This window comes from Ochlerotatus camptorhynchus, unplaced genomic scaffold, assembly GCF_037179485.1.
Source record: "Ochlerotatus camptorhynchus isolate MF236.1 unplaced genomic scaffold, CSIRO-AGI_Acam_v1.1 ptg000222l, whole genome shotgun sequence".
NCBI lineage: Eukaryota > Metazoa > Arthropoda > Insecta > Diptera > Culicidae > Ochlerotatus > Ochlerotatus camptorhynchus.
In genome coordinates, this window is record NW_027040712.1 from 4,865,561 (window position 1) to 4,892,021 (window position 26,461).

Consider the following 26,461-nt stretch of genomic DNA (forward strand, 5'->3'; position numbering starts at 1 on the left):
ACTGCCTGTCCAATAAAGTACGAGTGTACCACAGCTTACTGAGAACCAAATTTCAATTTGTTACTAAACAATTACCACCAACCGAACCGGAAATGGATCTAGTGAAGCTATTCAGCGTGCTGCTAATCTGCGCCGCTTTGATCTTCGTCTGTGAAGCACAGGTGAGAGCGCTACCTATTCTGTATAGCCGGGCCGGGCCATTGAGAAGCGAGTGCGAGCCAACTCGGGTCACTAATTAGACATTGAGTTCAATTAAAATCTAATCCCGATGGGACTGTTCCCTGCCGTTCACTAGATGCCCCCGGTAGAGTGCGCTGCCTGTGAAGTGATGAAGTTGCACGTACAGATGAAATTACAGCACCTATCCTGTTTTCCATTAACCTTGTAATGAAGCTTCTTATTAAATTGAGTGCATGTCATAATCAAAGACAATGCAGCGTTACCGGAACAAAGGATTAGCTATCTTACACTAATGACTGTAATATTGCGAGGAAGGCATCTACAATCAATATGTTTTCATCCTCTCGAAACAGCTCACATTTACTCCATCGTGGGGAAAACGGTCCTCGGCTCCGCTGGCCATGAATATGCAGGGTTCTTTCGGCGTCCAGGACAGCTGCAAAACACCGGTAGACTCACTAATGGTCATCTACCGAATGATTCAGGTAAATATAGTTTAATCATCCAAACGAGAAAAAAAAAATCCAATTTCACTCTTACAACCGCCAGACCGAGGCCCAAAAAATTCTGGAATGCAACCAAAAGTGAATGCGGAAACAAAGGATGGACTGCTGTCATCAACAGCGGCAGCAGCGGCGCCAGCACGAAAACACAAAACGCGCTCCGACCGGAAGCGAATGTTTTTATTTTTATTTCATTTATTAAGTTTCAAATCTGTAGATATGTATAACATCCGTTATGTTCCCAGTGAGATGCATGGCACTCCAACTAAGCGTTCAAATATAGACTTACCATAGGCAACAGAAAATGGCATAAGTGAACTTTGGTGCTGTCATCATCATTCCATCCGAAAAAGGTTCTCCCATCTGTGAAATACAAACAGATACCCGTATCACATTCTGATCGCCATATTAATACGGATTACTGTTGTTTACTAAACCATCATTCAGTGAAACGTGAATCAGTCGTTCGAATGCAGGAGCCTCGTGGCTTACAATCATCGGTGTTGATGATCGCCAACAAGATGCTACACTGCAAGCTCGGGTGGTGACTCGAACGTTTCGGATATCATCACAGTTGCTAACAAATGGCCTCGGTTTGAAAACTAAACGAATCATTCGGGGATCTTATGGAGGAATCTCGGGCAGTTCCTATGCCCCATTCAAAAGGTATTGTGTCGTCATTGGCCTTCGATGAAGAATTCAGACAATTTAGGCTAGTGAAAAAACGCTTACCGATGTTCATGAGATATGCTGATACGCAATCGTTGCTCAGTGGGGGCTCTTGGTTTAGTTGAGATTCCTGCTCAAAACGGTTGGTGGTACCTGAAATACTGCAAATAAGAACCAAAGAGAAATATTAAGTTTGAGGATTTTTTACAGCTACGATCTCAATAAGCACGGTACGGAATCGTACGGAACTTTACAAAACTTATGGGATTTGGCTATGACAATATCAGAAGTTTGAAAGGTTTATATGCGGAAAATGGTTTTGCGGGCCTGAGCTTTCATTTGAATACAATATTTGCTGTTTTTTTGTTATTGCCGGAAATAAATGTATGATTACGGAAATTTTTGAATTGAGTTTAAAAAAAATCATTCATAGGGTCTTACAGAGCCACACGTTCACAATAAAGTGTTTTAATAAAGTGATCCAGATTGTGGAAGTTAATATAGAATTCAAGCCAAAATGTCGTTTTGTTTCACTGTTGTAGGGCTTTCATACCGCATACCCCTAGATAGCAAACAGTAGTGTAAATGAAGGCTAGAAGATTCAGGCCGCATCGTGCTCTCTTGCCGTGTGGATTTATTTGCTTTTTATTGAAGGACAACCATTACCAACAATCAATACGAAACTAACGATTTTAAATTGGCTCACTACTTGACTAGCCTATTGGTCCCAAGCAAACGATTAACGTTCCCCATTCTAGTCGAAATTCTAGTACTACACAATGTTTGTTTTGATTCGCTATGAAAGTTTGACAGATAAAACGAGAGATGGATTTTGCTGTTTCGATGGGTGAATCGATTAGCTTGGGACCGAAGAGAGTACCAGAGCTGAGCCAAAAAGTTGAGCACGTTTCTTCGGGATCTTCTAGTCTTAGAGTTACCTCTATGGTGTTACTGCTACAGTGCTACCTAAAGCTACAACAAATTTAAACAGCACTTTTCAGTGTCAACCTGTAAAATTTCTACCTTGTTTGACTCTTATTCCCCTTCGATCCTTGTTTGGACCCTAACCGTGGTAATCCTGTTTGGACATCGGCTTGGAAAATTACTCTTCGATCCTTACAGTAATCTGCTTGGAAGTCGGTTTAGATAAACGTTTTATTACCTAAGCGCAAAAGAAAAGTGCAATCGCTTGATCCCCCTTCTGATGAAATTCTTTTGAGCAATAAATTTGATATGCGTACGGATGATGAGAATGATCCATCACCCTGGAAAAATTCCATTAGGTAAACATTCCCGGCTTAATGCCAAAAAGGAAAAGGTCCTATTGTTGTAACTACTTCCGATTTCCATGCTCTTCGCACGAAACTTTTGAACTTTGTTCAAGTTAAGTTTTTACTTAAAATTGGCCGTCGGGGTGAATCTGTATGTCAGCCATGTATTGGCTGAAATCATCGACGGATTCAAATGTCTTCTCAAGTAACTTACTGAGAAGCAGCACCAATTTTTTACTTACGACACTAAAACTGAACGTGTGTTCAAGGCTGCCTTGAATGGTCTGCCCTGTGGTGAATCCCTGGATCAGATCAATTCAGTTCAGATCAGATTAATTGACTAAATTACTTGGAGTTGAGCCTGTCCAAGTAATCAAAATGAAAATGAAATCCCGTCCTGGCGATTCGCGGCGAACGGGATTTCTACTTCTTCTTCTTCTTCTTCGCATTTCAAGCTTATTGCATATCGCATATTAGCTTATTGCGTGCTTTCAACTTAGTGTTCTAGATGCACTTCTACAGTTATTAATTGAGAGCTTTCGATGCCTGTATGTACCATTTTTGCATTGATATGATTGTATGGCAAGTCCAATCATACTTCTATGCCCAGGGAAGTCGAGAAATTTTCCAACCCGAAAAATTCCTAGACCGAACCGGGAATCGAACCCAGCCACCTCCAGCATGGTCTTGCTTTGTAGCTGCGCCTTTATCGACTGAGCTAAGGGAGGCCCCAATAATATTTCTAATAATTATTATTTAGTTCACTTCAAGTCTAGTCTAGTCAAGTTGTCCGAGTGAAGTGGGAACACTTCAGGAAGACTGGAGGAAATATCCAAAACCTCTCCCAGTACCGGAAGTGCCGGGATGGGGTCACGGAACCAAAAATTTGCTACATACCAGCTAAATGCATAAATTGTGGTGATTCATCTCACGCAAAGGACGACTGTCCTGTGAAAGAAGATCCTCGTCGTCTTCCAGTAACGTTTGGATATGAGTATTGTCATATGATGATTCCTTCATTTTTTCCTCCCACTTCTAAATGTTTATGAATGCTCGAGTCTTGTTTTGTGTGTTTCTTTTATATTGTTTAATAAAACGGAAGGTTTTCGTCATTTGAGCCAGCGAACTTTCACCTTCTATTCCTTCTAATAATGTGTCAACTTTCTCCTCAAAGTGTCTGTCATACGCTTCTTGTTTATCAGTTCTAGTTATCTTTACTCTTCTCTTAAGTTCTGGATTTTTTCGTCCTTTAATAGTTATCGACGCTCTGCTAATAGCTTTTGGGAAGCTTGTTTCCTTCTCGGTGCTGGTGGAGATCCAGGTTGATTCAACACGACATTTGCTGCTTACATGACAGATGATTCTATGACTTTCCACTCTTCATCAATGGTTTGCTTTGCTCTGTTGAGATTTCGATCAATTCGTACCTGGAATCTCTCTTGTTCATCTTGATCGGATTTCAGTAGCTCTAAATCGTATTTAACTTTTTTAGCCACGTGAGCTAAGTCTGCGTTATTGTCAGGTGTTCCTGAATCTGCACATCTTTTGCTTAATGTGCATTTGACCATTTTGTGATCGCTTCTTATCGCACCATGGTGGTCGTATGCTCGTATAGTTGGTATCTTGAGAAAATCCACCTTAGACATCAGGATGTGATCTAACTGAGATTGACACTTCCCATTAGCCCAAGTCCAGTGTATGGATTTAGACTTACTAAACGTCAGATGATTTTTCAGGCGTAATCCAAGCATAAAGTTTTTCAACTCTAGCCAATTAGAGTTAGACACATCATGGAGCACCCAGACAACCAGAAGTCGTATAACAATGTACATATAGTATCGTAAATTGCTACAGTTTAAGTCAAAATCGCATATTAGAATGGTATACCTCGCATTATGTTTAAGTTAAATCGTATAGAATGCAAATTTCCGACTTATATGCGATGACTCATTTTTCCGTCGTACTGTATCACAAATTTAATCGGATTACATCGTAAGACTTTTCAAGATGGATTTGTTATTACAGATTAAATCGCATATGATGTTAAATCAACTCGTTTAAAATTAAATGAAAATATGCACGTATATGGCCTCCACTTTTGTACGTATAAGCCATTTCTTTGCATTCTATACGACTTGTTTGTTTGTATATATGTTTGTATATCACGAAAACAACTTTGAATATACGTGCATTCTGGTTGTCTGGGCATGCTCCTGCCTATGAGTGTGCGGTCATCCTTTGTGATTTCCGACATCCCGATTCTGGCGTTGAAATCACCCATGATGATTACGTTGTCTTTCATGCTTTCCTTGAGGCTCAGGATGTACCTTGATAGTTTCCCAAATTTTGAGCAACCCCCATCACTTTCCGTTCTGACGTATGACAAAATTAATAATACTTTCTTATCAAATACATCGCATAGATATGTACACGAGTCCGCACTGATCTTTCTGAAACAATTGTTCTTATACAAGGTTTTGGCTATCAAGATCGCAGTTCCTCCTCCAATGCGTTATGTTCTGTATTTACGTTGAACCAGAAGTAGTTGCAACCACATTCCGCAAAATATTTGTCAATATCCTTCCGCTTTTCTTCCTCCGAGCAGCCGCGAACGCCACCTCATTGAAGCATCGGATTTACACTCAATTGCGAGCAATTAGGCAAGTAGTTCCTTTGAATCTCCGTAACTCTCTCCAGCGGCGGTAGAAGACTCGATGCCGCATCATCCCCTGTGTTGCTTCTAGAATTCCGAACTTCTCTGTTGAACAATATCTTATGGACCACACTGTCGTAGTAGTTACGGTATGTATTCCTGGAGCATCTTGCTGCCAAGCGATATGCTATTCTTTAAACACCATAGGATGCTAGCTGCCTACTAAAAGTGATTAATGGTCCATGTCCGTAATAAACGTTGATCCTCCTGTTGAAGATGACCTCAGCAGCCGCTATGGTTTCTTGTCCTCCCCATTCATTAATTGTCGCTAATCTTTGAAGAAATACTTCAATTTATCCTCTATCGATGCACGACCAAGATGCCTACAGTATCAGCGAGGGACACACGGAAATTATCGAAATTATTTCTTAATTGTTCCTCCACTCTTTGTCGAAGGCTCATTACTTTTTCGTAATGGTCTGTTGATCCTACTTCCAAATTGTGGTATTGATATACCAACACCGAAAACAGGCAATGGCCATCTCCAGGCATTCTCCTCACCATTACTGATCCCTCGTCGTAGAATATATGTTCGATCGTAGCCACTATTAAACTCTTAATTCAGATGCTTCACTTGATTGCTTGATCGCTCGTAATAGAATTAATTTAATTTTGTAGTTGAGTTGTTTTATAATTATCAAGAAAATAATAATAAAGAGAGAACGTAAATTAATGTAAGTATTTATACATTGAAGTCATTTGGAATAAATTATTCTTTATGGTTGTTTCCATTAAAATGCTGATTTGTCCCTCGAGTTGGTTTTAAGTTAATCCAGCGTGCGTCTAGAGAAGAGAAAAAAAGAGAGAGAGAAAAGAAAAGAAAATTGCAATTCGACCAGCCCAAAATTCAAGGGTAATATCTGTGTGATGTCACATTCTAAAAGTTTTGAGCTAAATTAAGAAAATTATGTTTAAATTTGTTGCCACTATTATACTGAATTATTCAAAGAACAGTTCATAGTTTAATGTAGCTAGTAACTAAAAACAAACTTTTGGACCACTACATCACTACTGCAGTAGTGTGCATCTTTCAAAATGTAAAGATACAGACAAGCCCTGAAACCTGGTTGCAGTTAAGCAATCCTCAAGGTTATGCCAATGCCCAGGGAAATAATTGCCAAATTATTATTGAATCAATAAAAATATTTTTATTTCTACTGCGTGTATTGTCAGGGATCATAAAATAAATATGATTGGATAAACAAGACATCTCTTTTTGTTTGTGCAAACGTCCACTACCTGTGTTCATACCCTACCAGCTGTGTGTTGTATTGTATCCCTATACACTATCAATAAATAGAGTAGTATCTCGAATACCTCCGCCATGGCAGGACGGTCAAGCAAACTGTGTCTTTTATTCATACATCCGTAAACACAACGTAGGAAAAGTTCTGTCCGTGCGCGATCACTTTTAAAAACAAATATATTTCTGTTGTTGACCCAGCTGTCAAATTTAACAGCTTACGACAAAACCAAGCAAGCTCTTGATAATTCGAGAACATTTTCTTTTTGATTTAACAATCCATGGGTTTTTAGGAACAAAAATACTGGAATGTTGAAACAATAATGATTTCTATTTGCAGTCAAAACAAAATGAAATGCATATTGATTTTACGTCAAATATTATTAAGTTTAAAATATTTTTCTCTGCGTGTACACATTGAATGCTGAACAACATGTGATACCAGCGGTTGTGGAATAAATGCAGCACTAGAGGTTTTATAACAAGTTACAATGGTCTCAGTAGAACCTAGCATAACTGGAACTGCAACATATCTGGAACTGGAACATAACTGAGTATATTAAGTGAAACAGCAGAATTTAATTTAAAGCTTGATTTCAGGATCTACTTCAGGACATATCGCGCACTGATAGTTACAGTTGAAGAGTTCATGCTTAACTTCCACGATGTCCAATTGGCAGAAAACCGATTTCAGTACCAAGGATTCTTCATTCACTTGGTTTCATTAACTTTGTTTATTTGGCCAGCAACAATTTCAATTCCAGTTCCAATTATGTTAGGTACGAATGAGGCCATTATCACTTGTTGCAACTCTTAACTCTTTATTTGTTCCAAATTCAAAATAAATTACATTTCATTTTAACCTAGGTGCTCCAGTTAATACAGTAACTTACCAGCCTTAATTGTTATGATATATATCTAAGTGTTTTTACATTGTTCCTGCCTTGGCAATTCAGTAATGGAAAAGTTAGCTTCGGCAATACCTTAATCTATCTATCTAGAGCATAATTAATTACATCTTTGGTTTGCAAAGGAACGTTTGGATCGAAGTTATATTCCATAAATGTTCGATATTACTCCCAATCAGCTCTATGGTAATTGAAAGTAGAGCTGTACTGCCCTTTTCAGCATAGTTGTCCCATTCGTTAAAACAGCAAGCTGAGAAAAACGCTGTTGAAGATTTTTTTCTCCATGGGCTCTTATGGATGGGACAACATAGTTTTGTTATTTTTCGCGACATTTTCTGAACAACGTAGGATTTTTTTCGTGTACATTGTAAAGTGATGGTACTTGACAATCGATTCCAATGTATAACTCATAATCGCCAAAAATGCTAATGGGACTGTTATGCCGCACAGGGCAGTGTAGGGATTAAAAATTATTTCTTGGGATATTTCAAAAGTTACTGGAATGTGATCAGAACCGAAGTCAGCATGGGTAACCAATTGGCTACAAAGTTGACATGAATCAGTTAAGACCAACTCAATAGTTGAGGGATTTCTTGCTGAAGAAAAGCATGTTGGGCTGTTTGGATATTGAATAGTGTAATAACCTGCAAAACAATCATCAAACAGAATAATATAATTGGAATTACTTTGAGCATTATTCCATGAGCGGTGTTTTGCATTAAAATCCCCATGCACCCTTGAGAAAATTCTTTTGCTGGCCTACGCATTGGAATTGTTACAAAACCTCTACAAACCTGCATTTCACAACCAAGTCACTGGTATCACTGATATGAGTATTTGGGTAAACCAACGGTTTTCTATTGATTACATCAATTAATTACGAGAATAATTGAATAAAGACGAAACAAACACGAAAACTGCTCGAGTATCCGGCAAGAACACTCGCCTTTTATAGTGAGTATGATCCTTGATCAGAACTGCCATAGTCCACGGTGCATCGAGAACGCGTACATACTCAGCCAGACGGCTACCATGAGGGCCACACCATCGTGGCTGGAAGTGGAGCGGAATCCTCGGAGTCAATGGCGTCAAACACTTTACATCTTCAGTTCGATATGGTTTTCACGAATGGTGATTATATCGGCTTAAAAACGTTTCCCGCAGGTATTGAGCACGGCACCATTATGATCGCGCACGGGCAGAACTTCCCTACGTTGTGTGATTAATAGATGGAGAAAATAAACCACGGTTGTTTATCGGGCCATCCTGCCATAGCAGAGGCATGCAAACTATTGACTTTATTTACGATCTTACAATTGAACAGTAGGCATGATAACACTACGCTAGCGGCACTTGTGTGTTGATATGAGTATTTGGGTAGGGTAGTTGCACACGTTTTGTACAATCAAAAACAATATTGAATTCGTGATGACTTTATAGGAAATACATTCGATAAGTGAAGTAATGAAATTGGATTGTTAGCGGAATGCTTAAATAAAACAGCAAAAAAAGGTTATCTTCCATTTAATTCCACTTAAATTATTTTGGTATCAGACAGATGATGAAAGATGACAGATACGTATTTCGACTACAATGTGCAGTCTTCATCAGTGTCATTTCCACTAAGGAACTTATCAAAATCTAACCACCTAAAGTACTCATCCCTAGGTAAAAAAGTCAAGATCACAGGTATAAAAATGAAACGACAATGTGTTGAATCGGAACCTAACTAAATAATAAAAACCAAAGATTTAAGTAAACTAAAGGAGAAAAATCTATACAACTCTCTAATAAGGAAAATCCCAAAGGCTTGGTAGCCATCATAATGAAGTAATGAAATTGGGTTGTTAGCGGAATGCTTAAATAAAACAGCAAAAAAGGTTTTGTTGTTATGTTTTATTTAAGCATTCCGCTTGCCATTTTATGCTTCCTTCGCCCTTCGTAAAAAAAACTTGATTCCTAGATAGAGCTGGAATTAGGGCGTAACAGCTTTTCTAAATAATGACTTCTTTCGATGATTTCTAGGAACTCAAGGCACGCCCACGCACACTAACATGATCACCGGGTAGGGGAAGTATTCTTGTACCCGATGACAATGTTGATTTGCGTTGGCGAGCCTTGACTTTCTAGAAATCTTCGAAAGAGGTCATTGTTTACACAAGCTATTACGCCCTAATTCTAGCTCCATCTAGATTTGCATGTCGAGATAATAATTCAGGATCATCAGAAGCATACATCGTACAAAAAAAACAACCATTCGAACCGGTTCGGAAGCCTTTGCTTTGCTTCATTTTGCACATATTCTGTCCATTCCATACCCACTTGCTTCCATTCCATGTTCGTTATTCTACACTAACAAATCCATGATAGGTACATACACAGAACAACTGGATTATTCAATTTCAAAAACCGGATCCCGGTGCTTTTTTCCTGGATGCTGCATCACCATTCATCAAAAGCTTTATTTATAAACGATTCCATTTGAATCGCACTCTCCTGGACTCCACGAGCTCTAACTCACGCACGATTATCTACAGTCGAACACTAAACAACCAGCTGTTCAGTTCTCGCGGGGTTCTCCTGCTTGTGTGTAGAATATTTGATAATCCTCTCGAGTTCAAGCGAACGACACTCAAATCACTAATTAATAACAGTGCGAACGCAGCACAGAAGCACGTTGCGCTCTATTCCAGTGTCGATTCTAGACCAGTGAAGATGAGTATTCTCGTACGCTTCGCAGCAATTTGCTCGATGGTATTGCTATTAACGATCGGTGCTAGTGGGCAGAGTAGTGATTTAGGTGAACTTGAATTAAAAACAAGTGAAGCATCCAAGAGATAATAAATTTCATTCCCAGCAGCGACAGGAGATGAATGCATCGTGCAGAGAACAAATGCCCCTGGAATTTGCCGGCTTGTGTCGGAGTGTCCGTCGGTAATTGACGATATCCGAAACCGGCGTGCTAATCCTACTAAGTGTGGATTCGTGAACAGAGTTCAAGTGGTCTGCTGCCCGGATGGAGTCCAACCGAAAACAACAACCTCAACGAGCGCACCTTTGACCTCACCGATGAGTAATCATCCTCGAATCGCGGAAAGTACGCTAATTTCACAGATAGCGCGTATAGAAGTACTAAACTGCTCACCGGGTGCAAGTTGACTCACTTACCTGTGAAGTAAATTAACCTGTGAGAACATTTCCATCCATACAGCGGTGTACTTTTTGCGCTTCCTCTCACCAACTGCCATCAACTGGTGTGCGTCACTGCTTGATCTTTATTCCCACCTTTGTACCCTTTCCTACAGAGTGCATCGAGTATGGGGAAGCCGTCTTCTCGAAAGAATACGTCAACTCGGTTGGTGCCGACGAGCCGAAGCTGCAGCGATTGGATAAGTGCGGTCACAAAGCGATTGAGTTGGTGGTGAATGGCGAGGCAGCTAAATCGCGGGAATTCCCCCACATGGCTCTGATTGGATACGGTGCAGCGCCTGAGGTGAACTACCTGTGCGGTGGATCACTGGTTTCGGAGAGATTCGTTCTGACCGCTGGCCATTGCACCAATTCTATCGAACAGTGAGTATCAATCGTTGGTATCATGATGAATGGGGGGTAGGAAGGGATAACGTTTGATTTGCATGTGTTTCGATAGTCGGTTTTTAACCGCGTTGACATGAAGTTAGGGTGAATTGTGCATCATCATTATCTGTTGGAAAGTCAACTTGCCGTCGATTACTTAGGTTGACGGACCAGGGAAGCATTTTGAAGACATTTCATATTCTGTGAAGATGTTTGAAGAGGGTGCAAGACGTTAGGCATAAATACGATAGACATAATGTACGATAGGCATAATCGCTGGTTGGCATAAAGGATGTTAGGCATAACGGTTAGGTTAGGTTTTCTTTATTAGGGAGGCTTGCAGCCTGAGGCTGGTTCACCTCCGGATAGTTACCCGAGCAGGACCGAATATCTCGATACCTTAAATTGGTATGGATGAGCCTGACATAAGAGGTAAAATACCAAAAAAAATAATACCAAAAAAATGTTTCCACGATACCATTCCAATACCAAGGTATTATTTTGGTATCCAAATATCAATTTTTGTTATTTACAAAGTATTTCGCGTGGATTGTTTTGGTATTATTCTTTGGCATTTTATCTCTTATGTCATGCTGATCAACACCAAATTTTGGTATCGGATCAGAATTAGGTATTCATTAGTTATTTTCTCTTGCTCGGGTAGGCATAACAGACGATAGGCATAATTCACATTTAAATGAGAAATCACAATTTTCCATTATTTTTATCATCAGCTGTTCTTTGAGAACAATCCTAATCTTCTTTGCATATTCATGATATGTGTTATTTTCAGATGAAAGCGAAAGGTTAGCTGATTTTTGATATGCGATATTTTTTTTAAGATGGGTCATTTGGCTGAATCTCAAAATTCGTCTTTCTTTTTCTCATAAGGTGTTCTTTGAGAACAATCTTAATCTTTTTTGAAAGTTCATTATTTTTTTTTATTTTCAAATGAGAGCCAAAGGCTTTGCTGGATTTTTTTAAAATTATGGGTCATTTGGCCGAATCACAAAATGTAGCATTATTTTATCATGAGTCGTTTTTTGAGAATAATCTTCTTCCTACTATTATTTGAGGTTTTCTGTACGAACGAATTAAAGCCTGTAGTTTTCGAGGCCTCCCTTAGCTCAGTCGGTGAAGGCGCAGCTACAAAGCAAGACCATGCTGGAGGTGGCTGGGTTCGATTCCCGGTCCGGTCTAGGAATTTTTCGGGTTGGAAAATTTCTCGACTTCCCTGGGCATAGAGTATGATTGTACCTGCCACACAATTATACTAATGCAAAAATGGTACAGGCATCGAAAGCTCTCAATTAATAACTGTGGAAGTGCATGTGCATCTAGAACACTAAGTTGAGAGCACGCAATAAGCTAATAATGCCATACGCAATAAGTTTGAAATGCGAAGAAGAAGAAGTTTTCTGATTTTGAGATGCGATGTGACATCCAAGTGGTTTTGTGTTGAGTATTGAGCCATTAAACCGAATGGCATTATGCTTAACGCCATTAGGTCAAATATGGTTAGAATGTACGGGTTACAGGGATAAATAAATCATTACTTCACGATGCCAATAATCTTTCAATATTACTACCAAATGCTATGAAAACAGGGATAGTCAAATTGGGAAACCCGGCATGTCGAATATTTTTGAAAGTTGTGTGTCTTCTGGAAATCTTGAAACCTTTTCGTGACCTAAATTCTTGAAAAGATGTGGTTCTTAGTTGTTATTTTTTTCTTTATCAAGTGTATGAAAAATTTATTTATCGTTTATTTATTTTTTCATGATTCAAACTTAAGGAGTTTTCTTTTGTTCGTACAAAAAAGTGTTCTTACCTATGTATGCTGAGGAAATCTTTAATAAAGAATCAAATAATCAACTTTTCGTACGGAGGAAGAAGCCGCACCGCTACTGATCGGAATCAGTAGCTCTTCGTGAGTCGCTGTGCCCGTAAAAAAAGAACCATAGAGGCACAACGAAATGTATTGTAACCATACAATATAATTTATTGTATTTACAATAAATCATATTGTCTACAACGATAAAATAACCAAAGCATGTATTGTTTTCACAATAGAAGCTATGGTAAATAGGGAAATCTACAATACAACAAGGGGGTTGTTATGTATCTTAACCATAGGGAAAATTACTTTTTCCCGAACAAAAATGAGTCCATTAATTGTGCGTTATAAAGAAAACTAAACTAAACCATTAATTGTATTGTTGTTCAATTGTTGAAAATTCTTACTGTATGGGAAGTACTGTAAATCTATTGTAACAACAATATGTTAAAATTACTTGTACAATATGCGTACAATAAGATCGATTCTTTTGTAAAAGATTTTTATGCAATTGTATTTTATTTTATGGTTATTTTTTCCGGGTGGGCCATCACGTAAAAAAAAAGAACCGTAGAGGTACAATGAAATGTATTGTAGCCATCGTAAATCGTATTCTCCACAAAGATAAAGTAACAATAGAATGTATTGTTTCCACAATAGAATCTATGGTAAATGGTGCAATATACAATAGAATAAGGGGGTCGTTACCCTGATAAAAATAACCATAAAATTACAATAAAATATCAATAAAATAAAACAGCAAATAATATCTTCCATTTAATTCCACTTAATTAAATTCTGGTATCCATGACAGATACGTATTTCGACTACAATGTGCAGTCTTCATCAGTGTCATTCCCACTAAAGAACTTATCAAAATCTAACCCCCTTAAGTACTCATCCCCTAGGTAAAAAAGTCAAGATCATAGGTATAAAAATGAAACTACAATGTGTTGAATCGGAACCTACCTAACTAATAAAAACCAAAGATTTAAGTAAGCTAAAGGAGAAAAATCTATACAACTCTCTAACACTATTTTCACTGGATTTTCTTACGAAAACACTTCGCTGAATGCATGCAAACGATTATTTATACTTTCAGCTTCAATTTGACTATAGTTTTACCACTGAGAAAAAGCAATCTAGCAAGGTTTTCTTGAAATGAAACACACGCACTACAAATTGTAGCTGATTTCGAGTTGCCGATAATAGAACAGCAGATTTACATGCAGTTCAAATGGAATGGTTGCTGAAGAAAAACTGGTTGCCGACAATACTCGCTCTCACTAGAGAAGATTGGAGCTTTGTAAAAGCGTTTCAAAACAGTTTTTGACAATTCTTTCGACTGAAATTGTTAGAGCAGCTGGCAGTAAAAGATTGTAAACAAACCAATACTGCATATGTGTGCGTTCCTTAGAAAAAAGGCTATAGAAAGAAGGTCGCTGCTTAGGTTGCCGATAATACGTAAATTCCCCTATTAAACTGCCATTCGGTCCACCCGTATATAGAAAACACAGAAGTAGTCGTACGTCAGGAACCAAAAACAAGAGAAAACGAAAACGGTCTTCACCAGTTTCGTCTCAGACACAGGTATAGTCGGATTTCGCTTGTTGGGCTAACTTTAAGTGGGCTAAGTTTCAGTTGGACTCCCAAGGCAAACGTAACTTCTAACAGTGCTGATTCCTTTTGAAGTGAAGCTAATTTCTGACTTATCAAGAGATCCACCCGAGACCTAGTTCAACAGCAATATTTGCTTCAAGGGATAGAACAGCATCGAAAAGAGTACCCTGAGAAATCGTAGAATATACTAGGGGAAATACAACTTGATCTGGAGAAATATTTGGTGTAAAAATTGCTCAAATTGGTAGTTATTATAACTTTTAGTATAAATATTAATGATATTAACTGTCAAGCGGAAAGCTTCAAAGTAAAAAAAATTACAGTGTAACTTTAACGCATACACTCAATGACGTCTCACCGTTGTTGTTTATGTTTACTGCAGCTTTCTGTTTGTCATCCAGAAGAGACGTGAGTGTCGTTAGTATCCAATCTACGAAGTATATCATAACAACGCTAACGCTAACGCTAACTGCAGCTTTCTGTTTGTCATCATTTTTGCCTAGATTTTCGTTTTCGATACCTCTGATCAATTTCGACTTTGCCTTTTCATGGTAAAAACGGTATAGGACGTTCCCCCAGCAGCATACCTCTTCAAGTAGCAGGCTCATGGCGAATCGAGCGTAATACGACCAGTCGATTCCCGTTCAATCGGAGGACAGCACATTGATTCGCAGACGATGAAGAGTTTGTGGACATTAATGACTATTTCCTGGGAACGGAAGTGCGGCCGATTATGTGCACTGAGATCAGCTACCAAATAATACCGAATTTATGACAACAAGGAGCGGATTTTCGTGGCGCTGGCCAGCAAGATCTTCAAGGAATGACTTACCTCTTGTGTGACATCCATTTTTGATTAAACGAATGTCAAATGTACACTTAAAACCAAAAATAGTCAAAACAAAAAAAACAACTGTCAGACTAAGTATAAGATTCGCAAATACCACACATATTAAAATATTTAATATTTATACCATCGGTATTGATGCTGATACTTGGAGCTGTCCTTCCCCTAGAGAATATATTAAAATGAAATATAATCATTACAATCCAATGACGTTTGTGTGAATATATCTGACGTTGTATATTGCACCAAAAGAGTAGGGAAGATAATGAGAGTACTCGTTTTACAACTGCTCTTATGAGATTCAGCAATTGTTTTTGAATAACCCATCCCAACAACTCGAGAGATGGGAAACTCCGAAGTTATTTCAGTCTTTATCTTTACTTTCATTGATATAGGTGAGGGCCAGAAAGCAAACAGTAAGCCCCCCCCCCCCCTTCATATCTAACTACGCCTATTCAATGGAGCACATGTTTTGAATACATCTGTACATACCAACTTGATAATATTAGAAACACCGAAGTTATTGCAGTTTAAAGCTTTACTTCCATTTATATGAGTGATGGGGCGGGGGTATAGTTAGCCCCCTCCCCCTCATCTCTCACTATACCTATGAGATTGAAAAATTGTTTTTGAATAATTCATCTGCACATACCAAATTTCATTTTCATTTTCATTTTGCAGCGTTTGGTGGGGCAATGGGAGCGCAAGTCAATACAAAGCCGAGAAAAAAGGAAGGGTAGTGGCTGAATAGTCTATGCGGACCACTTGAACGCCATGGGAAAAGGAAGGGATTGAAGAGGTCGGTTATTGGGGGGTTTTGAGGAAATGACACATAGTACTAGATTTGTGATGCAAAATGTAAAGAAACCGAAAATCCATCTCCCATTGATTCATCCCTTCACATATATACCAAATTGATATTTTAAAGCAACCATCAAAATAAACAGACAATATATGAAAAGGCTAGTTGCCAGTTGCTTTAATGGCTAGTTGCCTCCCTAAGCGGACCCCCCCGCATCCTAACTCTTTTGTTAATCTACTTAATTTTCTTATTTAAGTTCGTTTGATGATTATGATATCTCATTAGTCTAAGTTAATAAATAATTGAAATTTCTAATTTACCTAATCAATCATAACTCATGCTTTATTAAGTACCTAAACTGCTATGTAATCTAAAATTTAACGTGTTTCAAGTAATTTTGATTTTGATTTATATTTATTATATCTTAGATCGACCCAGGTGACACTTTCAAGTGACTAAAATGCTTCACTTTGAAATTAGTTTCCTAGCTTATTTTTAAATTATATCGGGTACCTATATGCTCCAACTACACTCACACGTTTCCACTATGTCGTCCCACAAAATTACGTATGGATATGTCACAATAGAAGCACATATAAGATTAGTTACAATACCATGTACAGGGCTGTTACAATATTTTCTAAATTTGATCCGCGAAATCCGCGATTTCTCAAAAGAAATCCGCGACTTCAAATACTAATCCGCGACAAAAAAAAACTGTTTTAATTGCCTAAAAATACCATTTGTATACTACTACATGGCATTTCATGCTTAGTGTTCTTTGAAGTAGGGTTAACTACCCCATTTCCGGCCTATTAAGCACAACCCGCACTTAGTATTTCTTAATCTAGCGCAGTTTAGCACCGAACGGAATGTTATTATTACTGATGGGTTCCAAATTTATTTACCTTTCCGTACGTACCGTAAGATTTGATAAAGAGAAATCAATCGTTGAGATATTGTCAAAAGTCCAACACTGCTTCTTGACGCCAAACTCGGCCTACGGATTCTAAACTCGGCCTAACGCATTGAAACGCCAATGAATTCACTTCAGCCTTTCGGATGAAGATAAAAATGGCTTCGGGCGGAGCGCTTCTTTTGTTTTTAAGAATAATGGGTGCAAATCTTTGTATCACGCGTTCTCACTTAAAGGGTGATACGGTCAAAATTTGGTCAATATCAACTTGACGTATTTCTTTCAATTTTGCATTTAAAAAACCTGAACACCCCTCATTTTGAAGGTGTGTGTGTGTAGAATGTTGCTCCTATTTTGATTTTGGAATTCACTCTTCAGTTGTCAAAATGCCGTCCAAGCAAGAAGAGCAGCGTATCAAAATTTTGCTCGCGCATCGCGAAAATCCGAGCTACTCGCACGCAAAGTTGGCAAAATCACTAAAAGTTGCCAAATCAACCGTTACAAATGTAATTAAAGTGTTTGGGGAACGTTTGTCGACAGCCAGGAAGTCTGGATCGGGGGGAAATCGAATACCGGAAGCCGCTGAGACGACAAAGAGAGTTGCCGGTAGTTTCAAGCGAAACCCTAACCTCTCTCTCCGAGATGCCGCAAATAAGCTGGGTGTATCGTCTACAACCGTGCATCGAGCCAAAAAACAAACCGGACTATCGACCTTCAAGAAGGCAGTGACTCCAAATCGCGATGATAAACAAAATACGACGGCCAAAGCGCGATCCCGGAGGCTGTACACGACGATGCTGACGAAGTTTGACTGCGTGGTAATGGACGACGAAACCTACGTCAAAGCCGACTACAAGCAGCTTCCGGGACAGGAGTTTTATACGGCAAAAGGAAGGGGAAAGGTAGCAGATGTTTTCAAGCACATGAAACTGTCAAAGTTCGCAAAGAAATATCTGGTTTGGCAAGCCATCTGTACCTGTGGCTTGAAAAGCAGCATTTTCATAGCTTCCGGGACTGTCAACCAAGAAATTTACGTGAAAGAGTGTTTGAATAAACGTCTGCTGCCTTTCCTGAAGAAACATGGTTGTTCCGTACTGTTTTGGCCGGATTTGGCATCTTGCCATTACGGTAAAAAGGCCATGGAGTGGTACGCCGCCAACAACGTGCAGGTGGTTCCCAAGGACAAGAACCCTCCCAACACGCCAGAGCTCCGCCCAATTGAGAAATACTGGGCTATTGTGAAGCGGAACCTAAAGAAGACCAAAAAAACTGCTAAGGGCGAGCAGCAGTTCAAGGCAAACTGGCTTTCTGCGGCGAAGAAGGTGGACAAGGTGGCTGTACAAAATCTGATGGCAGGGGTCAAGCGTAAGGCCCGGCAATTCGGATTTGGAAAAGCGGAAGCCTAACTGAATATTTTTCCTGAATTTTATACTACTTGAACTTGAAAAAGAAATTTAATTTGATTTTTTAAATAAACGATTTCACCGATTTACACGCGTTTTCCCTTGACCAAATTTTGACCGTATCACCCTTTACTTCGTTTCGTAGATTATTAACAAAAGTATCGTACCAAACGCATAATTGACTTGTTAACTCTGAAATCATGGATTTATTTGAAGTTTTCTGCTCGATAGGCCCAAAATGGGCGATTAGGCCGAAGTAGTTCTCTACCCTACCTTCACATTTTAATTGAGAGCTTTCTATGCCTGTAGCATCCTGGGTAGGAAGTAGAGAAATTTGCTAACCCGAAAAATTAATTTGACCGGACGGGAATCGAACTCAGTCGCCTCCAGCATGGACTTGCTTTGTAGTTGTGCCTTTACCGACTGAGCCAGAGGAGTATCGTTTGTCACCTTTGAAAAAAAAAATCAGTTATTTATGAATGTTTCTATAGAATAATACAGGCCTAGATTTGATGAAGCATTATTTAAAAAAATGCATTTTTATTTTAAATGCAAATTTTCTTGAAAGTTAACCTTTGCGTCTCTGACGTATTTTGCTGTCCTAAATGTTGTAGTTAATTTGGCTCTAGTTTTCTCAATTTTTGACCGATTCAAAGCAAACACCCTGCACATAATCGAGAAATTACCAGAGTTTCATTAGTCACACTTGTTGGTCTCGTCACGGTTCTGTATTTACACGGATATACCTTGGGGTCTGTCCAATGGTGAGACATTTTCATGATTTGTTTTTATTTCTAATATGAACCTTTTCGTTGTTAAATCATAACCGAATCATATATATGTGACTTTGTGGATCATGCACGACTTATTACTATGTGTACTGGAAATTATACGTTTTCCAAATTGTCTAGGACATCAGTTGATTTGTTCTACTAGATCAACCAAGACTGCAATAATGTCTGTAGTAACGAAAAATGTCCAATCAGATTCAAAGTGTCTATGTGGATCATGCACAGGGATCGGGTGCTACTCAATTTTTTGCGAGTAAAACACACGCTGTTGCGAGACTGCACTTTCTTTCCAAAGAGACGTGAAAGAGCATTTTAAATCGTGCAGTACATTTCATTCTTCTTGTGTTGGAGAGCTGCCGCTCCAACGGTGTTAAGTCTCTTTCTCTCTCTCTTTGTTTCTCCGACAGTGTACTTTCTCTACACTGAACGAAAACACCCGCAATACTTCGAATGATTATTGTATTGCTCGAGCCCTTTAACAATATGCATTCGAATTTCAGATGATTTTCTTATGGTTGAATTCGTCGTCAGATGATGAACATCCATATGACTGTCATCCAAATACAGGATGATTTTCGTTTGAAAATTAGCTTTAAAACATACGGCACTCAGAGGACAAACATTTAAGAATAGTGTGACATGCAAGTGCTTTTAATTAGATTTATAATTTGATTATCTACAATTCCATACTGAACAGCCATAATAAGCCATTCCATTATGGGTACAAAAAATTTTCGTGGTGGAGAAAACCTCCTCCATCACGAAATAGCCAAACATTGGTTTTCATCCTTTACTAATGTTCGTAACAGCTCTGATAGTGATGCATATGCTTCCACCTCGTTTGTCAGCTCACATCAGCAAATGACGTTCGATAGAATTATTTACATCATCGTTTTGAATGATTTGCGTTATGAGGCTGAACCAATACCATATGCATTTCCATTTAGTATGACAGTCATTCTGCAGAGAGCATTACGCATTTCAACTGAAGGCGCTATCCCTTTTGATAACAAGTTTCATCCTGTATTCGAGAGGAAAATCATCTGATTTCAAAACAACCGTCATCCGGTTGCAGCTATCATTCGAAAAAGCGATTTCGGTGTTTTGTTTTGAATGGTCTGAGGTTTCATTTGATCAGAGGATGATGTTTGTGTACAGTGTATAACTGTAGCGTTGTAGGATAGCTAGCATCAGTGCTGTTAATTTTCATATCATTCGATTGACGATGAACCAATACAACTATTAAATCGATTCTGTGAAAAAAAGCTCATTGTCACTGTCAATTGAGTCACCCAATATCATTTGATATACGACAGTGGAGTGTGGAAGAAACCCAGCAAAATGGTCCCGAACAGACAAGTCGATCCGAAGTCGGATCAATGTAAGGCTAATTTAGGGTCGATGTCGACCCAATGTCGTGTTGTTGTCGGGTCAATTAGGGGTTTATGTCGGGTCAATGTCGGGTCAACATCGGGTTGGGGTTTGATAGAAGTCATGTTGGTGTCGGGTTGGCTAACAACCAGAGCTAACCCTCTTGTGAAGAAAATTACACATCGATCTTATACCCCGTACAGACTATGGCTTATATCATGTAATATAGGCTGTCTTGCAATGAGCACTCATACATCTAGTTTTCACTGGAAATCCTATGTATGAGTGCTCATTGTAAGATAGCCTATATTACATGATATCAGCTATAGTCTGAACGTACTATTAAAAAAATTTCTTTAGGAAAAGCATCAAAATTTGCATTTTCCTACGCTTTTGAATACCATACAGTCACTGCAACATATATTATATGAGTGTAAACATATTCTGCACCCAGCCTAAAATATGCAACCATTCTTGTAAATCTCTAAGCCACGTCTCTCCCGATTGAAAAGTGCTACTCCCATCATAACACCGTGCACTACTCGATTGTGCCATACGCAAGTAGCACCTGAGCTGTCCAACTACTCTCTCCTAAATATGTAATCTATCTCTCCTTAGTCTCTTTCTCCTTCCAAATATTAGGGACGCGCTCCCTTATTTTAGAGTAGCACCAGTGTTTTTTGCACCACTCTGAGTTTTTATTCGATCCCTATCATGCATGATCTATTTCCGAGTAATCCAGATGTTGTAGGTGCTTCAAATCGTCCCGGAGTTCAGATAATTTGATCTACTAGATCAACCGAGATTGGGACAATGTCTTTAGTATCGTAATATTTCCAGAAAGATGCACAGTGGATCATGCATGAACTATTGCCATATGTACCAGATGTTTTAAGTTCTCCAAATCGTCCTGGAGTACAGATGATTTTTTCTACTAGATCAACCATGACTGGGATACAGTCCGTAGTATCGAAATATGTCCAAACAGATTCATAGTGGCTATATGGATAATGTTTAATTATTTCCACGTATACCAGATGACCTAGGTTCTCCAAATCGTCCTGCAGTTCAGATGATTTGTTTTACTAGATAAACAAAGGCTGAAAAAATATCTGAAGTATCGAAATATCGAAATGGAAATCCTTAGGAAATATTTGGCATACACGACACATTGAAAATCTTTGGACATATTTCGATACTACAGACATTATTGCAGTCTTGGTTGATATAGTAGAACAAATCAACTGAACTCCAGGACGATTTGGAGAACCTAGAATATCCGGTATGGCAATAACCCGCATATATACGATTCGTTTATGATTTGACAACGAAAAATGTTATGTTCATATTGGAAATTTAAAAAAAAAATGAAAATGACTCACATTGGACAGACCTCACGGAATTTCCATGTAAATCCGGTGTGACTTAAGGAATTGAGATCACTTCTCGATTATTTGCAGGGTGTTTGAACAACAAAACTTATGACAGCAAAATAATCCGGGACGGAAAGGTTATAATGAATTCCACAATTTTTGTGACAGCACATCAGTCCCTTCGCGATTTTCGCGACATCATTTAATATTTCCGCGATTTCCGCGACAAATCCGCGAAATCCACGCCTGTTGTAACAGCCCTGCATGTACAAAAATGGTATTTAACATTGTTCTCTGAGTAATGTTTCAATAAAACAACAATGAAAGCTTGTCACGCAAATAGAAGGAGCACTTCTGAAATAGTTCAATAGTATAATTCCCTTGCAAGCCCAAATAAATCTATCTCCGTAAAAATAAATAAAATAAGAGTGATTTGCGGAAAAACCCGCCAGTATCGCACCCAACGTCAGTGCCTATACGTAAGCGTACTACAACGCGGCTCTCAAACAAAGGAGTAACAAGTGTGATACTATCACTTCAGGCTAGAACTTTGGTTCTCTCATGCAATGGTTCATCAGAGAGGGGAAGCTCAGTAATCCTCATCGCATGCTCATGACGCTATTCTGTCACGGCATGAGCCAACGATGCCGGACCTAAACCAACCATCTCTAACGCTCCACTATGAAGCATAAGATTAGGCCCGCCCACCAACGTCCAGGTTAAAAACTAGTCAAGGGGAGGGTAATTAATCTGAACATACCAAATCGATAAGATAAGAAACTCCGAAGTTATTTCAGTTTGAATCTTTACTTCTATTGATATGAGTGACGATTACGATTATAGATCTTTAAACTGCTCCAAAAGTCTGGACTAAAGTTACGGGAACTGCTCTTAAGATCTGAAATTTTTTAAAGATCTCTTTATCTAGCTTTTCTGAAGTGATTAGAACTTCTTAAAAATTTACACAATACCCCTCAAGTTTTCTTTATTCCTTAAGTTCACTTGACATCTGTGAAATTTTCTGAAATTTTCCCAATGCCAAATGAACCGCTTTGAGGTTCTTAAAGCTTCCAGTAAGTTCCCCATATTTTATTATATGTTAACTTCCCTAATGTTCCCGCAGTTGTTTATGGAGCTTCTCTGAAATGATCAGCATTTCCTTTCATTCAGAACTTCTAGAAAGTTCTTACAATTGTTGTGAAGTTACTGGGACTGCAATGAAGATCTCTAATCTTTTTAAAGTTAATTACGAACTTGAAATAAATCATTTATATTTCCTTAATTCTGGCACTTTTAAAATTTTCAAAACTCAAAACGAAACTTCGAGATATTGAATATTTTTAGATCCCAAGACTCTACTCAAATTAAGTACGTTTTTAGCTTTATTAAAATAATAAATTAAGTAAGTGTTAAACTTCAACATTCAATGGATTTTATTGTAAAGCTATTTCTTTAAAACTGATTGCCATGTCTTTAAATGTTTGGGTTACTTGCTGTTGATTTTGTTCTACCAAAAAAGCATATTTTTAACGCATTTAAAAAATAGCTTTCTTATTATAAGCCAGGAATTTATCCTTTAAAGTTCTGGAAAAATCTGGAAAACTCAGGTAATTTTATTTATAAAAATGAGTAGATACCCTGACACCTGAAAAAGACGATTGAACATCACAAAACAAATAAATTGAAGCAAATTAATTCACGCTACTTAATACACGCTAACAAAAAAAAACTTAAAAATAGTGCCTTATTTCAAGAAAAAGTGACTGTAGCGACTTGGCCTTAAAAAAAAGAGACTATTTAGTGACTGGCTTGCAAAAAGTGACCAAAAGTGACTCGCTACCAGTCCTGAACTGAATAGTTTTGGCCAACTTCCCATACAAACTATACCATTCTCCCGCAAATCCCGATCGAAAGAGCAGAGGGTTGTGATCCGCCATACAAACTTGACCCATCCTAATGTAGGTTGCCAATTCATAATTCAACCCGAATGATGCATTAGATCCTAACTAACATTAATCGATTCTCTTCATCGACATTCTCTTTCGTTAATGGAACTGTGTGCTGGAAATGAATTTGACAATGTTGTTCGGCTCAAAATTGTATATGGAACTGATATGCTGCACATGACCCTGTATGTTCCGACAGTTGCACCAATTAATTCTTCCCATTCCAGTGGGCCCGCCACCACCGTCCGTCTCGGGGACCTAGCTCTGGATTCTTCGAACGACGAAGCCTTCCCGGAGGATTTCAACATCGCTGAAACGATTCCACATCCGGACTACCGCCTAACGTCGCAGTACAACGATATCGCCCTGATGAAGCTAGACCGGAAGGTGATCCTTTCGCCGTTCATTCGACCGATCTGTCTGCCACTGAGTGGTGAACTACGGTACAATCGGGCCATTGCCACCGGATGGGGCACCATCGGGTACGGAGAAGCGACGAGCCCTATTCTGTTGAAGGTGGTGCTGGATATGTTTGCATACGACGAATGCACAGTGCAGTTCGAGGCAAATCGGAAACTAAAGGATGGTTTGAACCAAGGGACTCAGATCTGTGCCGGGTCGCGAGATTCCACCAAGGACACTTGTCAGGTAAGAGTGTGGGTGTTCAGCAAATAATTCAAGTTCGATTGTATGGATCTGTTTATTTGATTGCAGGGCGATTCAGGAGGACCGCTGCAAGTGTACAACGATGAAAGCGTATACTGCACGTACACGATTATCGGAGTGACCTCATTCGGAAAGTACTGCGGTTTGGCGGGATCACCCGGCGTCTATACTAACGTATACCCGTTTCTATCGTGGGTTGAAAATTTGATATTTTGATTTAACCAATAAATACTTACCTCAATGCCGATAGGCATCGCTCATGAACAAATGGTAGATAATTTTACTCTGCTTCAATCCGATCGTTCTCTTTATCGGTCCATAAGGTAGATTCAGAAGATTTTCCTTTTCTTCTTCACTCGTACAACGCTCATATGCCATGAAGAGCTTTTTGGGTGTTGGATACTTTTCGACAATGACATTCACTTTTTCAATCGTGAGAAGCTTTATCTGGAGCAGCTGTTTTATAAAGATTTCCTTTACCGAGCAATCACGTGTCTTGGACGATTGCTTATTAAACGATTCAAACGATATTAAAGGTATTGTCCGTTGTTTGAGTTTGAAATCGGAGCCCGTTGTGGAAATTGTCTCCTGAGGTAGATTGGTGATGTTCCAAAATGACTTGTCCTGTGAAAAATACCTGAATAATTATCATGAAAGAATTCTCCCTCAAAATTAACCGTCTTACCGTAATGTTCTTATTCAGGAACTTTGTCATTACCGACAAATACAGCACCGTGTGATGATGGTTTTCCGTGTACTTAACCGTAAAGTCTTGCACGTAGGTATTCAGAGCAGCTTGGGAAAGTGTACCCGCCGGAACACCCACCTGACGGTTGTTGCCCAGGTGTTCGATCAGATATATCACATTTGCCAATCCGCATTGCTTCAGCCGAAACTTCTGCTCGTGGAAGCGACCATCCTTGATACTACTGGCAAGATCGTCCATCCGTTTTCTTTCCACAATGTAAGGAAGAATGAAATTCTTTCCACTGTCGTCTCGTATAATCCACAGGAAATCACCAACGCTCAACCGTCGAACTTCAAACTCCACGTTATGCTGTTCCAATTCTTTTAACGTACGGTCAAGGTTGCTCCTGGACTTGCCTATCGTTTCCTGAGTGTCAACCAGTAAAACAGCCTTAGGATTCGATACACTCAAATGCTGGTTGTCCAAGACTTCCAGATGTTCAAACACGGAATCGTCTGGTATTTCGAATTGGTCGTCCTTACCTGGCGCGTCATTTTCTCGTGGTTTATCCGATTCCTCCCGAACCAACTGACCGTAGTATTCTCTCTTCCTATCGTTCAACACATTCTCGATCTCCGCATCGCAATCAACCGCCAACTTGCCCCCATTCTTCCGATATATCTGCAGCTTATTCTCTAACGCTTCGCAAATAGTGTTGCCAAAATCCATCAGCACACAGCAATCCCTTCCGGAGCCAATCGGAAGCGGATAGCGCCTCAGGGAAGCCAGTGCCTTTTGCAGCGGAATTCGACTCATCGAGCTCTTATCTTCAGCTTTCGAAAGCATTTCCTGTAGCCATCGTTCAAACAGTGGATTGGGATGATCGAATTTTACACCAATCTGACGAGCTCGACCATTGGACGACGCCGGCGACAGAGATGTTCGATCGATCGATTGCCGGACGATTCGAATCTGGTGCGTTGTTTGTTTGGGCATGATGGGATGCGAATTTTATCACAGCGATTATCACAGACTTTTCTAAATAGCTTTGATTAATCCAAAGACTTTTAGCACTCTACATTTTAACAGGATTTAAACTGCGGCATCACAAAACCTTGCAGGTGGAATTTTGTTTACA

The 26,461-nt window shown here is 39.1% G+C and overlaps 3 protein-coding genes across 4 annotated transcripts; 2 read left to right on the forward strand and 1 right to left on the reverse strand.

The window, feature by feature from the left end:
* Akh (Adipokinetic hormone) lies at nt 1-1,001 on the forward strand. Its single transcript, XM_065225291.1, has 3 exons — nt 1-161; nt 534-665; nt 730-1,001. Exons 1-3 carry the CDS (start codon nt 93-95, stop codon nt 766-768), a joined length of 240 nt encoding a protein of 79 aa, XP_065081363.1. The 5' UTR covers nt 1-92; the 3' UTR covers nt 769-1,001.
* mus81 (mus81 structure-specific endonuclease subunit) lies at nt 861-26,461 on the reverse strand. 2 transcript variants are annotated; one of them, XM_065225237.1, is made up of 4 exons: nt 25,321-26,461; nt 24,872-25,259; nt 1,416-1,505; nt 861-1,046 (listed from the first exon to the last, which is right to left on the reverse strand). In XM_065225237.1, the coding sequence occupies exons 1-2, from the start codon at nt 26,317-26,319 to the stop codon at nt 24,873-24,875; spliced, it is 1,386 nt and encodes a 461-aa protein (XP_065081309.1). In that variant the 5' UTR covers nt 26,320-26,461; the 3' UTR covers nt 861-1,046; nt 1,416-1,505; nt 24,872. The 2 variants fall into 2 exon arrangements, with proteins under 2 accessions (XP_065081309.1, XP_065081310.1); XM_065225238.1 differs by having other exon boundaries at nt 1,416-1,513.
* LOC135703883 (venom protease-like) lies at nt 10,013-24,903 on the forward strand. The gene is made up of 5 exons (XM_065225245.1): nt 10,013-10,287; nt 10,348-10,584; nt 10,793-11,060; nt 24,197-24,617; nt 24,684-24,903. Exons 1-5 carry the CDS (start codon nt 10,203-10,205, stop codon nt 24,849-24,851), a joined length of 1,179 nt encoding a protein of 392 aa, XP_065081317.1. The 5' UTR covers nt 10,013-10,202; the 3' UTR covers nt 24,852-24,903.